The 15,543-nt window shown below is 51.4% G+C and overlaps 1 protein-coding gene across 11 annotated transcripts in view; it reads right to left on the reverse strand.

The window, feature by feature from the left end:
* Positions 1 to 15,543, reverse strand: part of SYNRG (synergin gamma) — a 1,253,369-nt gene that overhangs the window by 1,093,219 nt on the left and 144,607 nt on the right. For 10 of the 11 annotated variants that reach the window (XM_069614681.1, XM_069614680.1, XM_069614679.1 and 7 more), the window contains one exon: positions 10,392 to 10,516. In XM_069614681.1, the coding sequence (XP_069470782.1) occupies positions 10,392 to 10,516 (125 nt within the window). Of the gene's footprint in view, positions 1 to 10,391; positions 10,517 to 15,543 lie in introns of those variants that run through there. The other variant, XM_069614678.1, reaches the window with a different exon arrangement.

Below are 15,543 nucleotides of genomic sequence, written 5' to 3' on the forward strand. Positions count from 1 at the left end.
TGAGAACCTAGGGTGTGTACGTAGAACCAGTTTATCCTTATGAACGGTAAAGAAAGGATCCTGCACTGACAGAGCCTGAATTTCACTGACCCTTCTTATGGATGTAATGGGTACTAGGAAGGCAGTCTTATAGGTCAGGTGTTTGAGACTGGCTTTATGCATGGGTTCAAAGGGAGGACCCATGAGCTTAGCAAGCACCACATTAAGGTCCCATCCAGGTGGTGGGTTTGACATTGGAGGGTGGAGTCTCTTTACCCCTTCCCTGAAGGCTTTAATCACTGGTACTTTTCACCACGAAACTCTGTTGTGCGAGGTGGTGTAGGCCGACAGCTCCGCCAGGTGTACCTTGAGTGAATTAAATACCAACCCTGCATCCAGCAGGTGGAGCATGTAGGTGACAATATTAGAAGGAGTGCAATCAAAGGGGTTGATTTGCTTATTCTGGCACCAAATAACAAATCTCTTCCATTTTTCAAAATAACAGTGCCTCATGTTTGGTTTCCTAGATTCTTTGAGGATGTCCATGCACCTCCGTGGCAAGTTGAGATGCCCAAACTCTAGGAATTCAGGTGCCATGCTGCCAAGTTCATTGAGCCGGGTTGAGGATGCACTGTTTGACCTTGGTGCTGGGATAGTACGTTGTGCCAGCACGGGAGTCTGATGGGTTTGCATGCTGCTAGTCTGCGCAGGTGTGGGAACCACGGTGGTCTCGCCCACATGGGAGCAAGTAGGATGAGCGTCATCGATTCCCTGTGCATCTTGTTGACCACTTACCTCATGAGAGGAGTTGGTGGAAAAGCATAGGCAAACATCCCTGACCAGTTCATCCACAGGGCGCTCCCCCTGGAGTCTGGTTGGGGGAACTTGGATGCGAATCCTGGGCATTGTCTGTTTTCGCTTGTGGCGAATAGGTCTATAGTAGGGAAACCCCACTGTGAGAAGAGATCTTCTACGATTTCTCTGTGTAGACACCATTCGTGTTCTTCTGGGAGGGGATCTCTGCTCGAAGCGTGTGCTAGTGAATTGAGATCCCCTGGAACATGTTGAGATGACAGGTAAATGTTCCGTCTGAGTGCCCATGTCCACATTTTCTGGGCAAGCCTGGACAGATTTGGTGAACGAGTCCCTCCCCATTTGTTTATGTAAAACATTGCTGTTGTACTGTCTGTTAAGATCGGTACCGACAGATTCAACAGGTGGGGTTCGAACGCTCGAAGTGTTCTGAAGACTGCCAGAAGCTCTAGCAGACGGATATGATTCTTGGCCACTGTGTGAGACCAGAGACCCTGAGCTGTGTGGTGAAGGAGGTGTGCTCCCCACCTTGACAGGGACGCATCTGTAGGGACTACAGCTTGCATCTCCAAATCGTAAAAGGGTTTCCCCTTCGACAGGTTCTCTCTTGTCCACCAGTGAAGACTTTGTACAAGTGTTGGCAAAATGACCACTAGATCGTCCCACTGACCACTTGCCTGAGACCACTGTTTCGCCAACCATTCTTGCATGCGCAGGCGCGCGTGGGGGACCAGGTAAATACACAACGCCATCATGCCTAGCAAACGCATCCCTTTGCGCACCCTTATCTGGCGACCGGACTGATATTGAGGAATTTGCAGTAGTATATTCTGAATTCTTTCCTCTGATGGAAAGGCCAACTCCTCTTGAGTGTTTAGGACAGCTCCTAGGAACTGTTTGGAGGTGCTTGGCACCAGGCTTGATTTTTTTCTCATTGATAGAGAAACCCAATTCAAAGAGAAGGTCGATCGTTCTTTGGATGTTGGATCTGCAAATTACCGGGTTTCTCCCGTGATTAGCCAGTCGCCCAGGTAAAGGTACACTGGGATTGCCTCCTTGCATAGGTGTGCTGCCGGCACCGCCAGTACCTTGGTGAATACCCTTGGAGCCGAGGCTATACCGAAGGGCAGCACCTTGAACTGGTAGTGCTGACTGTCCACCTTGAAGCTCAAGAATCTTCCGTGCACCTGGAACATGGAAATATGAAAATATGTATCTTTCATGTCCAATGTTGCCAAGTAATCCCCTTTTTAGGAGGGGGGATTACTTCTTGGAGAGTAGTCATGCACATTTTTTGGGGCTTGACTTACTTGTTTGCAGGGCATAAGTCTAATACTGGGAGCATTGTCAAATCTTTTTTTTGGCACAAGGAAGTAAGTTGAATAGATACCCTTGTTTACCTGGTTGCCCGGGACGAGTTCTATCGCGTCCTTTGCTGGAAGATTGACGAACTCCTCGAGGAGGATCTTCTGGTGGTCCAGTTAATGTATTCTTTGACGTGGAGGGTGGTTGCGGGGGCGCTCTAGCAGTTCGATGCAGTATCCTGTGGACAGCACCCATCTGTCCGATGTGATCCCTTCCCATGCTTGGGTGAAGTTGGAAATGCGCCCTCCTACTGGGGATGCATGGGAAGGGACCCTAAGCGGAACATCACTGCTTTGCGGGAGGCGTACCGCCGCCTCTGCCATGGCTGCCTCTACATCGGGCCCTCTTGTTACCTCTGCCGTAACGCTGGGTAGTCTGCTGGTTGCAACCCCATGATGTACCCTGTCCCTGTGAATAGTTGGAGCCCCTCTGGGAATTCTGTCCGTGTGAGCAATGAAAATTACCATTCCCTCTGATTCGTGGGCTTATTCGTTAATTGTCCCAGGGACTTTAGAGTATCTTACTCGTCTTTGGCAAAGCGGTAGAGGACGCATTAAAAACTGCCAAACAGGACATTAGGTTCAACCGGCATGTCAATAAGGGTTGCCTGTGTCTCGTGGTTTAAACCCTGATTGTCTTAGCCAGGCGTGCCTCTTAATGACAGTGCTCTCTGCTATGAGCCGGCCTGCATTATCTGCAGCGTCAAAGGTTGTCTTGAGGATGCAACCTGACACGGCCTACCCTCCGACGTGATGTGGGCCAGCTGACCCTTTAATGGTTTGGGTGCGGAGTCAATGAGAGCAGCTACCTGCTCCCACTGGTGGAGGTTATAGCTTGCCAGCAGAGTGGTGGTGTTGGCGATTCTCGCTTGGTAAGCGGAAATGGAGGCTACCTTCCTTCCCAACCCATAAAGTTCTTTTGCTCTCCTTGTCTGGAGGAGCCTCGGATGAAGACAGCGATGTTCCCGCTCTCTTTCTGGTGTTGGTAATTACTAAGTAGTCGGGCTTCAGTTGACCCCTTATGTAAAGAGGATCTGATTGAGCAGCCCTAAACATCTTCTCAAATCTGGGGTTTTACAGCCCTTATGAGATTTGGATTAAGAAGGGAAGGATCTATTCTACGTTGGATAGATTTGAGAATAGGAAGGGCTTGAGCAATGGGTTTCTTGTCTCCCACTAGCTCCTCTGCGAAGTCTCTCTCCTCTTGTGCCCCCTGAGTGTCGATGCGGAAGTGTTCTGGCGCTCTAGTTAAGACCTCATTTAGCAGAGGCTGGTCATCTACTGGAGAGTCGGCAACCTCAGATTCTTTGTCAATGGGAGAGTCTATATTGTAGACTTCTGTGACATCTTCCTCATCCCCATCCTGGCCCTCGTCATCTCCATAATAATCTATCCCCGTCTGGCCGTCCAACAATTGTAAGTCTGGATCCGCAGAAAACTGTTGTGGATCCTCACTAAAATGCTGATAAGGCTGTATATAGTAAGGGTCTGAATTTAGGCCCTGAGTTGGAGTGTCAAACCGAGGTTTTTTTACTAGGGGGATGAGGGTCCTTGGATCCTGAAGGAGTAGCGCTTTCTGGAGTGTAAAAGAGGAAATGTTCTGGGTTCTTAGAGTAGAAATCAGCCAGGGAGGACATTCTGCTCATTACCCTATCTATGTCATCACTACTCCATTGCTTGGAGCTGGGGATGACAACCTCCTGAGAAGGTTCCCTTCCTGTTCCCCTACTGTGAGGAGAGGGAGGAATAGCTTTGGTTTTAGGTGTAGAGACAGGGGTCTTGGAACTCTCCTTATCTGAAGCTCTAGGAGTGTCTTTATGTGTTTGTGGTGCAGAAGTAGAGTGTACTGTCTTTCTGCCGTTTCCCCCCCTTACCCATGGGTCGAAGAGTGTTTACCTGAAGTTTTCAGTCTTTCTAAGCTTTTCGACGCCTGCTGTCGAAATTCGGGAGAGGTCTCTTTCTCTCTCGAGTGTGCACGTCAGGACTCGGAAGCAGACGCCGAACAGGCTGCCGGAGCCGACTTCTGGTGTGCGGGCTGGGGGTGGAGGTCGGAATCTTCTTCTGATGACCGTACCTCCGTGAGTTAACGAAGCGAGGCACTTTTGGCAACTGTGGACGGTTGTTTTGTGTCGTGAGGCGATCTCGACCTGGAACGCCCAGAAGACACCGATTCTGTGGACCGCTCTCTACGTGCCTCCTTTTTCTGAGAACTCGACACACATGTCGAGTCTCGGTTGGGATCAGTGTGTTTAGGTGTAGTAGTGATGTTAGCGCTCGTGTCGCCGGGTGTAGTCCCCGTAACTGCCCTGCCAGACAATCCTCCGGGGTCGGGGACTAGCGCTTGGGTGTCTTGATGCCCCTGTGCCCTCGCCATCTGAAAAGGCGGCGTTGCTGCCATCACTGAAGGCACCCACCACTTCCATGGCCTCGAGCTGCCTGGCGTGGTGGGCCCTACGCTTAGTGGAGCGGTCCTTGATCCTTTTTGCTTTAAAAAGCTTACCCGCTTTGCAGTTCGCCTCGGGGTGGTCCCTTGGCAAGCAAAGATTACAGGTGGCGTGTTTGTCAACTCAAGGGTACTTGCGGTTGCACTTGGGGTAAAATTTAAATGGAGTACTCTCCATATGCACCTTGTGGCCGCGGGCTTGTGTGTGTAGGAAATAATAAGAGTGTAGAGTATGTTTCCACCCCCCACTCTCCCTACCTGAAGGGCCGAGGCCAGAGGCCTTCCGAGGCCCGGGGCGAGGCCAGAGGCCTTCCGAGGCCTAAAGTCCGTCGAGCAGCTCTCGACGGTTGTCTGTTCTTCGGACCGGCGTCGATCTTCGATGTCTTCGACATGGGAGTGGAAGAACGGGGAAATTAATATCAATAATTATCAAAATGGCTAAAAGCCAGGGATCTCCGCGCAATGCTTCCGCCAAGCCGGACTGCTCTGCCACTCTACCAAGGTCCTGAGTTAGTACAGACTTGTACGAAGAGTTGGAGATCTACAAACCACTGGGATAGCTTAAAAAGTCTTACTACCAGTGGGACTTTAGGAAAACTCCTAACAGTGGCAAAAATCTAGAAGGCTTGCTGATCTTCTGGTTTCTCCAACTCTGCATTACTCTTTCCCTCTTCTTCATCCCGGTACTTAAGGAATTATGGGACAAGTAGTCCATTTGTTGGTAGTTGATTTCTAAAGCTTGAATAATCATTTGCAATAGTTTTAAATGTTGACGTATTGCTGGTTGATTTAAAATTGGACCTGGAGAAGGTCGTCTTGTAATTTCTACAAAAAAATATAAAGGTTGGAGGTTTGGCTCATTTGATGTGGGGAAAGGTTTTCCCTATGCTTCAACAGGGGAGGTGTAGATGAATGACAATAAGCCATAAAGGTCTTGGGTATGAGAAAAGTATAGCAAAATGGGTGATAGTGTGTTTAGGTGTAGTAGTGATGATAGCGCTCGTGTCGCCGGGTGAACGCATTACTGTGTTCACTTGTGTTCTGAACTTGCGGTAACTAGGGCTTGCCATCCTCTTCCTTTCCGCTTGTCCTGTCTCCCCCCCCCACTCCCTTCTATTCCATGGTGCTCTCCATCGCACCTATCTTTTCTAACTGCTTCTCCATCGACTATCCTGCTCTCCTCACTAAATCTGGTATGAACATTTTTAAAAAGGACATCCTGGTCTCCAACCCAGGCCTCCCTATCGCTGACACCTATACTAGTGCCTCCTCCAAGGAAACTCTCACTGACATCCTCTTTTTCGTGCCTTCACCTGACCTATGGACTCTTCATATGGTCTCTGTGCTCTCTCCTGTCTCCCATTAATGGCGGCACCCGCTGGGATGTCCTCTTGGCCTCCTTCCACTCCTCTAAGGCCATCATTAATGTTTACGCTAATGGGACCGTCTTGGTCCAAGGCCCTCAGGCCAACCTTCACCTCTTTGATAGACGCTTCCCCGTGCCTCATCAACTTCCTTTCCTCTCCTGCTGTCCCCCCTCCTCTATCCTCTGCTACCTTGCCTCCACCCTCCCTCCCTGCCCCCTCTCGCTCTCCCTCTTCACCTCCACAGGGCGTACCTCTGATCTGTACCCCTCCCCGGAAGTCCTTCAAAGATGGCAACCTTCTCCACATTGCCACACTTAACTCTCGCTCTGCTGTCAAACATTCCTCCGATATCTGCCGCCTTCTTGAGGAGCTGGACCTTGACGTGCTCTGCCAGGCCCAACCGTGTTGGGGAGGGTGCGGGGGGGTGTGGCCCTTTTCTTCCCTGAGTGGATTCCTGCTACTGTTACTCCCACGCAGATCTACTCCTCTTTTGAATGTCTTGTCTGCCGACTCTCTCTCTCTCTCTCTCTCTCTCTCCTAGCCATTCCCTTACCGTGGCTACCGTGGCTACCATCTATCGGCCACCTGATCAAATCTCCTTCCTCTCTGAGGGCGGACCTCTCCTCCTCACTCCTGTCCTCAACCACTCCATTCCTCCTTCTTGGAGACTTCAACATCCACCTGGATGCCTCCTGTCCCCCGTCTGGACTCTTTCGCGACCTCTGTGACTCTCTCTGACGCTCTATCCTCCCGTCTGGGCCGACTCATTCTGCAGGGCACACTCTTGATGCTCTGATCTTTTCTGACCTTCCCGTCTCCGTCCCCCTCTCCACTCCTCTCTCTTGGAGTGATCACTTTCTCCTATCCTCCCATCTCACCTTCCCTACCCCACCCCACAGGCCAAGCCACCCTCAGCACTGCCACCTTCCTCTCGGTCATCCGACCCATGAAGCGTGCGTCAGTTGAGGCTTTCGCTGCCACCTTCTCGCCCCCTCCTCCCCATTCGGCTGACTCCCACCCTGAAACAGCCCTCTCCACTCTGCTATATCTGATACTCTTGATATCCTTGCCCCTGTCATGAGAATCCGCCTAAAGCCCAAAGCCAAATGTAACTCCTGGTATGACTCGGATCTCGTCACCCTTAAACGCAAGTGCAGGGTGGCAGAGAGGAAATGGCGTGCTTCATGTTCATCCTCTGACAAACTGGCCTGTCGCCTGCTCCAAAGGCAATACCGGCTCTCCGTTCTCTCCAAGAAGAGAGCCCTCATCCAAGCCCGCATCTCTGCGGCATCTAACAATTCGGCCAAACTCTTTCAAATCTGCAAGGAGCTGGCCAACCCTGCTGCAGTCTCTACCTCTCCTGTCCCCTCCCAGGCCCTCTGCACAGCACTGGCCTCTCACTTCATTTCAAAAACTCAGGACATCCTGTCCTCACTCTCCGCCCATCACCTCCCCCCCTCTATTCCCTGCTCTCCCTCTGGCCCTTCTGCAGCCACCCTTCCTCTCCCCTTCTCTGCCTTTCCCCTTTTTTCTGCTGACGAGGTTTGGAGACAAGTCCGTCAAAACAGGTCCACCCCTGTTCCTCCAAAACTATCAAGGACCACATTGACTCCTTGGTCCCTGCCCTTGCTGACTTCTGCAATTACTCCTTCGCCTCTGGAGTCTTCCCAGCCCCTCTCAAGCACTCTCTTGTGCACCCCCTTCTTAAGAAACCCTCTTCCGACCCCTCCTGCCCAGCTAACTATCGCCCAATCTCTATCACTCCCTTCCTGGGCAAGCTCCTGGAGAAACTGGCCATCTCACAGCTTAATCTCCATGCTGAATCTGTTGGTAGTCTTCATGACCATCAGTCTGGATTCAGAGCTGCCAGAAGCACAGAAACTGCTCCCCTGAACATCCGTGAGGACCTGCTCTCGAACCTTGACTCTAACACTCCATGTGTTCTCATTTTGCTTGATCTCTCTTCTGCCTTTGATACGGTCAACCATACCATCCTGCTCAACCGTCTCCGTGATAACCTGGGTATCACTGGTCAGGCTCTGGCGTGGCTGACCTCTTTCCTCTCCAATCGCCCCTCCCAGGTCCAACTGGCGTCTTTCCTCCGACATCTTTTTCTCTACCTGTGGTGTCCCCCAGGGATCTAACCTCTCCCCTTGGCTTTTCAACCAGTATCTGGCACTTCTCGCCCACCGCATCGTCGCTCTCTGCCCCAACTTTCAGTGCTATGCGGATGATACCCAGCTCATTTTCAGGCTACCCTCGGCCTCCTCTTCTCCTTCCCTCATCTCTGACTGTCTTTCTGCTATCCAGGACTGGTGTGCCGCCAATGACCTCTGCCTTAATGCCAGTAAGACTGAGATTCTACTCATCGGCACACCCACTCCCTCCTTCCCTGCAGCTCTCTGGCCAGCCTCTCTTGGCCCCCTTCCTGCTCCTACCTGCAAGGCAAAAAACCTCAGGGTCATCTTCGACTCCACACTCTCCTTCTCTCCTCACATATCCGACGTCTCTAAGAGGTCACACTACCAGCTACACCTCCTCAGACGTATCCTTCCTTTCCTCTCCTTCCCCCAGAAGCTCACCGTCTCTAGAGCCCTGGTTCTCTCGAAGCTGGACTACTGTAACCACCTCTATCTAAATCTGCCTGCCTCTACTCTCCGCCCTTTGCAACTCATCCAGAACAGGACTGCGAGACTTGTCCTTGGCCTCAAGCCCAGGGACCGTATATCTCCAGGACTGAAATCACTACACTGGCTCCCAGTGACTGCGAGGATCAAGTTCAAAACCCTCTGCATTGTCCACAAGGCCTTCTGGGGCCTTGGGCCAAAATACCTTCAACTCGCTCTTCCTAAATATCTTCCTTCTCGAGCTCTTCGCTCATCCACCTCCAACTCCCTCAGGGTCAGCCGCTTCTCCAAACAACGAGTTGGTCGCAGATCTCTCTCCGCTGCAGGGGCCTCCCTCTGGAACAGCCTTCCTGCCTCCCTGAAACTTGAGGAGAACCATCTCCGGTTCCGGAAGCACCTCAAAACCTTCCTCTTCGCCTCCGCTTTCTCTCCCCCTCTCCCCTGCTAAAGTTACTGAAACTGCACTGAATCTGCAACTGGGCCACTCACCTTTCTCGGTCCTTGGCCCAGCCACTCTCCCCTGCACTGCCTCCCTGGCACCCCCTGCACTACGGGACTGTGTCTGTATCCCTATAGCCCCCCTTCCCAGCACTTACCTCGCACTTGCCACTAGCTGGCCCTTGTTATTTTCCTGTATGCTATTAACCCTGTACTGCACTTTCCCCTCTCCCTTTCCCCCTTGCATTTTTCCCTTTCCCCTCTACCCTTGCGTGATCTGAATGACACCTGGCCTAGTAGGATCGTTGTCTGTCTCCCCTTGTTGCCCCCCCCCCCGCCTCGTCGTGCCTTGAAACACTTGTGTATAGGCACGTTACAAATGCCATATCATGTCTCACCCGATGGAGTCATGACATCACCCCGGAGGCTGTCTCCTGCCATGTAATCCTCCCTCATTATTACGCCCCATGGACGGGATCAGGTTGCGGCTCCTGTCCCCTGCCACATGAAAGGATGTTACCGCCAGGAGATCAGCGATTCATCACAACTTCCTCTAATTGCTAGAAACTCCTTTCATAAACCAACTTCCCAAAAGAGGGAATAGTTCCAAGATCTCCCAAACATTTCATCACCACCAAGGACCTTCCCTAGTTGTTCGAAACATGATCAACTCACGCCACAACTGCTCCAAATCAGTCCACCATGGTTAGCCAAACCATAAAAGAACGCCACCTAATTTTCCACAAAGCTGGGGCCAGACTGGTAACCAGAAAGGTGGCCCAATGGCTCCCTTTTCCTGACCCTCAACTCTCTCCACAGATTGCCTCTGAGCATCAATTCACATTCAAGGATCTTTGCTTACCAAACAAATTCAGCAATGTAGGTGAGCCCAAAAATAGTCACCAAGGGAAAGAAACGAAAATAAAAATACACCTTTGCATGATGCTTGCACACATCCAGTCACAGTCTACTCTAGATTCTGTGACATAGTTGTGCAAAAGGATGCAATCCTTGAGGTCTTCCCCAACTGTGAAATAAACTACTTTTGCCCTCCACATTGAGCACAACCACCCCCAAATTCAAAAATAAATCAAAACCCAATTTTCCACCACAAGGATGTTTAACTTGCAGAACTTTTGTATACAAGTCCTAAAAGATTGTGAACGAGGACATTAAAACACATTTCTACAATAGATAAGTTAACAGAAATACTAAATGCTTTAATGTCTTTCCATCAATGTAGGGTTAGAATGTTCCTGAAAATGTGTTCAGCAGATAAGGGTATTATCTACCAAAAAAAAAGCATTTAAAAAAACACCTATTCATGCAAACATTAAGAAATATTGAGGATTGTGCATACCTGCATTGGCATTGATCCTGCAGGCATTTGGGACCCGAAATTCATCTGCATCATACCTTGCATGCCGGGTGACATTAAAGATACCATTGGAAACCCTTGCTGTTGTTGCTGCATAGGCATCATACCTTGACCAAAAAAAAAGAAAACCCATGTCAGTTCTCCATCATTCTGTACCATGACATGCTAACTGAACACAAACTATCTGATGTACAATTTATTATAGGTTACTGTTTATGATCATATTAACTAATCTTTCATAACATTTTTAGGTGAAAGTAAATCAAGCATAACTACAACATTTACAGGTTAAAGGAATGGGCTTTGGACTGCCCATGCATACAAGAAATGGAAGGAATAAGATTAGGTCTAATGATATGAGAGAAGAGGTTTCCCATGAGATCAAAGTAGGTAGGGACGCTGAAAGTGATTTACTATGTGATCGAATAAGGACCCGAGAGTGGCTTCATTCGGTGATCACTGGGAGGAAGTTACAAAAGGACTGAACCCTCTAATCAGTGGAAAGGATGCAGGAGTTGGGAGGAGTTCCATGAAATTAAGGGAAGGAATAGACTCTAGTAACGGTACCCAAATGTGATCAATGAGGAAGATGGGTAAACAGTCTCATGCACCGAAAGGATGGCATTGGAAGGAGATTTCTTAGGCACAGGTTCCAGAGCCCACGCATGTCCACCTCACTTGGGTCACAGGGTATCCTTTGGTACCAGACTCTCCAAGTGAAAGGGTAGCAGAGAAGCATAGGCCTAACTATCAGGAGTTGAGGAGGGTGGTCAAAAGGTACAGCAAACACTTTAATAGAACACACATTACATGAAGAATAGAATTTGTATAAGAATATATGGGGGGGGGGTGGATAATTATTTTAAAGAAGACAAAGGCAAAAATTACTAGAGTTGCAGATAAGCAACTTCTCAAGACAAATGTGTACATTAAGAAACAGTTAAAGTCTCTAAACATTCTTGGCAGTGCTGGAAAGACTTTAATGGAGGAAACTATTGGAAGGCAAGTAAACGATTCTAAGATAGCCGCCGTTAGGGAGTAGACGTGCCGGCTGAGCTCCCGTATCTTCCCAGCATCCTACGCAGACTCCACCACCCCTCAGAGGTTGAATCGCATCAAAATATCACAGAGGACAGCAGTGACAGTCAGGGAGCAGGAATATCCCGGAGAACGAGTGCGGACCCCCCCGTGGAATCACCTTCATAGGAGAAGTGAAACCCGGCGGGCGAGACTGATATGAGGCACGAAGGGGGACATCCGCACCCACTGAAGGAACCTGGTGCCGGGACTGCGAGAGGCGGTCGGGAGAGCGGAGAACAGACGTGGAGCCCGCTGAAGGTAGCAGCCGGCGGGGTACAGGGCAGACGAAGGAGCGAAGCACTGGCTGCCAGCAGACGCATCGGCGGAGCAGAACGTTGCAAGGCCGGCAAACCCCATTGTGGATCGCACTGGCAGCGGGGCTCCAGGAGGCGGAGAGCAGCTTGACAGCCCGAGCGCCATCTGAAGGGATATTGAAGACCAGGGCGGTGCACTTGAGGAGGCATCGCACGGACGGAGGATCCAATCCCAGGTGAGAGGCACCGTGGCCCAGGGGACCTGCCCAGGAGAAAGCATTGGTGGCGGGAAGAGAAGGAGCGAGCTTGCGGACGAGTGGGCCACCCGAGCCGCGAGGTAGTGGTGCTTCCAGAGAGAATTCACTGAGGATTTGGGAGATGAGGCCCCCGTGGGGTGAGAAGAGAGTGAGAACCACCGGGGGAGGCCCAGACAAACGGAGTATGCGGTGGACCCAAGATCAACAAGGGGGAGTGGCCAAAGAGGGTAGGAAACGCCCAGCCAACGGAGCCTCTATAGTGGAACAAGTCCAGAGAGGCCCAGACCAGTTACGAGTACCCACGAGGTTGGGCACATCAGGGCGCACCACATGAGGAGGAGCAGCACAGGCTTGTTCGCATTGCCAGGGGGAGACCCACGGACCCAGGCAGTAAACACCTGACACCTGGGACAGCAGTGGCAGCAGGCCCATAGGGGAGGGGAGCCACCCCCAGAACCGGATCAACCCTGAGTGGTGTCTGTAGAACACTCCGCAATAAAGGAGGAGACCGATCACAGCAGAGGTGAAAGAAAAACTGGAAAGAAGCAGGGCAACACCACTCCAGGGAACTAGAAGGGGGAGTGGGGGGACGACTCCCAGAGCGGCAAGGAAGGTCTGGGACAGTAAGAAGGCCGGAAAGGTGAGGCCGTGGGCCCCAACAATGGGGACTGTGGAGGAGAGCGGGCGGCATCCCACCATGTCCAGCAAAACTAAAGGCAAAGTGAACAAAGGGACACACCCACAGGGAGATACCCCGGAACGCCAACGATATTGTGGACGGCCAGGGAAGCCAGTGAGATGATTAGGGGCACCCAGGAGGGTGCGACAGGCCAGGCCACACCAGAAGAGCCAGACCCGACAGTGGTGATATCGCGCCAGGACTTCCACGGCGAAATGCTATCCCTACAGTCTAATCCGCTTAAGACTTTACAGGACCAATTTCAGCCACTACGGTCAGACCTCAGTGCGGCCCTGGGGGAAGTCAAGCAGGAATTGAATCAATTGGGAGCGAGAACGAACATTGTGGAGAGGGGTTTACAGGAAGTGGGCGGCGACACGAAGGCGAACAGCGAGGCAATCGAGAAACTGGATGTGGCAACAAAGAACCTGGAATTTCAAATGGAGTATATGGAGAACAGGTCCCGGAGGGTCAATATAAGATTGAAACTGCTTCCGGAAACAGTGCAAGACAAGGACCTGAAGGGGGTCACCCAAAGCATCTTCGCAGAACTCATAGGGGAAGGAGACCAGAGCACAGTGGAATTAGACAGGGTCCACAGGGCGGGTCGCCTCAACAGGTATACGAAGGCCAGACAAAGGGATGTTCTTGCAGCTTTTACAAGATAAGGCCAAAAAGAAACAGTGCTGAGAGCAGCAAGACAACAGGAACCGATCAAATTCCAGGACTAACGGATCGAGCTTTATCAGGATCTAGCAAGCAGTACATTTATTAAACACCGTCAGATGGGCCCGGTCCTGGTGCTACTCAAAGAAAAGGGGATCAGATACAAATGGACATTTCCCTTTGGACTCCTCCGAGTGGGCAGGGGGACAAAGACGTATTACCACCGTACAAGAAGGAGTAGATCTGCTGCATCTCGATCTGGACCAGTAGCGAAGAGAGGATAGACCCGAAAGGGCGGTAGGTACAGCGAACAGACCGAAAATGAAACCGTGGGAATGGTCTACAGTCGGAGACAAAAAGGAAACGGGCAACACTACGCGGCCCACCATACAGGGAGAGAGGTGAAAAGTTGAATGAAGAGGGAGGGGAAGCACCCAGTGGGGGGAATGGGGGGGGGGGGGAGCCTTGAATGGGCATCATAAGAAGGGGTGGTGGACGACAAAAGGAGAACAAGGGCAGGGGAGGGGGGGTGCGAAAACATCTGAGGATCAGCAAAGGCGCCGAGACCCGAAGAGGGGGGAGGGAGCGGGCGAAGGGGTCGAGGACCCAGTTGGGGGGGTGGGGCTAGGGCAGAGGGATGGACAGGGACAACTAGGAGGATGGGAGAGGGGAAAGGACAGAGCAAAGTGGATGGGAGAGACTCGAAAGCAAAAGGGCGGGGGGGCTTCGGCAAGCAAGGGACATAAGCAAATTAACAACCATTCAAGTGGGTAGCCCATAATGTCAGGGGGCTTAACACCCCCCTCAAGAGGGAAAAGCTAGAACAATTCACGGGAAAAGAAGGGCTGGATATTCTTGGTCTGCAAAAAACGCACCTCATTCACAAAGACCAGGGGCAACTAAAGCTCCGGGGGTTCGACCGGATCCTGCATGCATCTGGAAAGAGCAAAGCGGGGGGAGTGGCCCTTGCCATCAAAAGCACAGTGGACTTTAGGGTTCTCAAAGTTCTGTGGGATAAGGAGGGGAGATACAAAATGGCCAGGGGGACGTATCAGGATCTCCCCTACACTATGGCAGTAGCATACGCGCCAAATACAGGCCAGGAGCAGTTCTTGAGACCCCTTTTGGCAGTATTGGAGGAGAATGCACAGGGCCAAATTATCCTGATATGAGACCTTAACATAGCCTTGAATAGGGGGCGTGATAGGTCAGAGGCACCCACGAGGGGAGGGGGAGCAGTGATGTCAGCGGAACTAAGGGAGAGGATTGTGAGGGCGGGGCTACAGGATGCGTGGCGGGAGCTGAACGGGAATGAGGAGGGCTACACTTTCCTATCGGGCGATCATGGGTCGCAGTCCAGAATTGACTACATCTGGGTCTCAACGGGCTTAGTGGGATGGATCTGGGATGTGAAAACGGGCCCCATTGGAATAGCGGACCATAAGAGAGTGTCCATTCAAATGGACCTAGGGCACATGGAAAGAGGGGTATGGGCATGGAAATACCCAAAGCACCTACTTAGAGACCCAGTAATTAGAGAAGAAATGGAGGGGAGAAGCAAAGCCTTCTTTGAGTCCAACAAGAGGGGGGCCCACAAGGGAAGAAACAAGGTGTGACGCGTTCAAAGCTACGCTTAGGGGAAAACGGATAGCAGCAATGGTTCAGACGGAAAGGCAGCCGAGATCACTGGAGACACAGCTTGAAATGGAGGTGGAGGCAGCAAGGCAAAGAGCGGGAACAACTCCCTCCAGAGTCTCCATGAGGGAGTACAGGAGGGCGGTAGGGCAACTAAAGATGCTTTGCACCAAGAAGGCTGAGGGGGCACTGCTCATTGTCCGCCAAAAATACTATGCCAAAGCAAATAAAGCAGATGCCCTCCTAGCACGCCTACTACGGGACGGGGTGGGGGGGGGGGGGGGGACAGCCAAGTCTAAAAATGTGATCACGGTCCTGAAAACGGAAACAGGGGAGAGGGTTACACGGGCGGGGGACATTCAAGAAACATTAGTACAGTTTTATGAATCCCTATAGACATCGCAAGGCCCCCAGGCCCACGCACAAGAGGACTTCCTGCAAAGGGTATTGATGCACAGAATAGGGAGAGAGGCACAGGAAGCCCTTAGTCGGGAGATCACGGAGAACTAAGTAAGGAGGGTGATTAGGAACCTGTCGTCAAACAAAGCTCCAGGCCCAGACGG

This window comes from Ambystoma mexicanum, chromosome 9 (genome assembly GCF_040938575.1).
Source record: "Ambystoma mexicanum isolate Mex_15411 chromosome 9, UKY_AmexF1_1, whole genome shotgun sequence".
Taxonomy (NCBI): Eukaryota; Metazoa; Chordata; class Amphibia; order Caudata; family Ambystomatidae; genus Ambystoma; species Ambystoma mexicanum.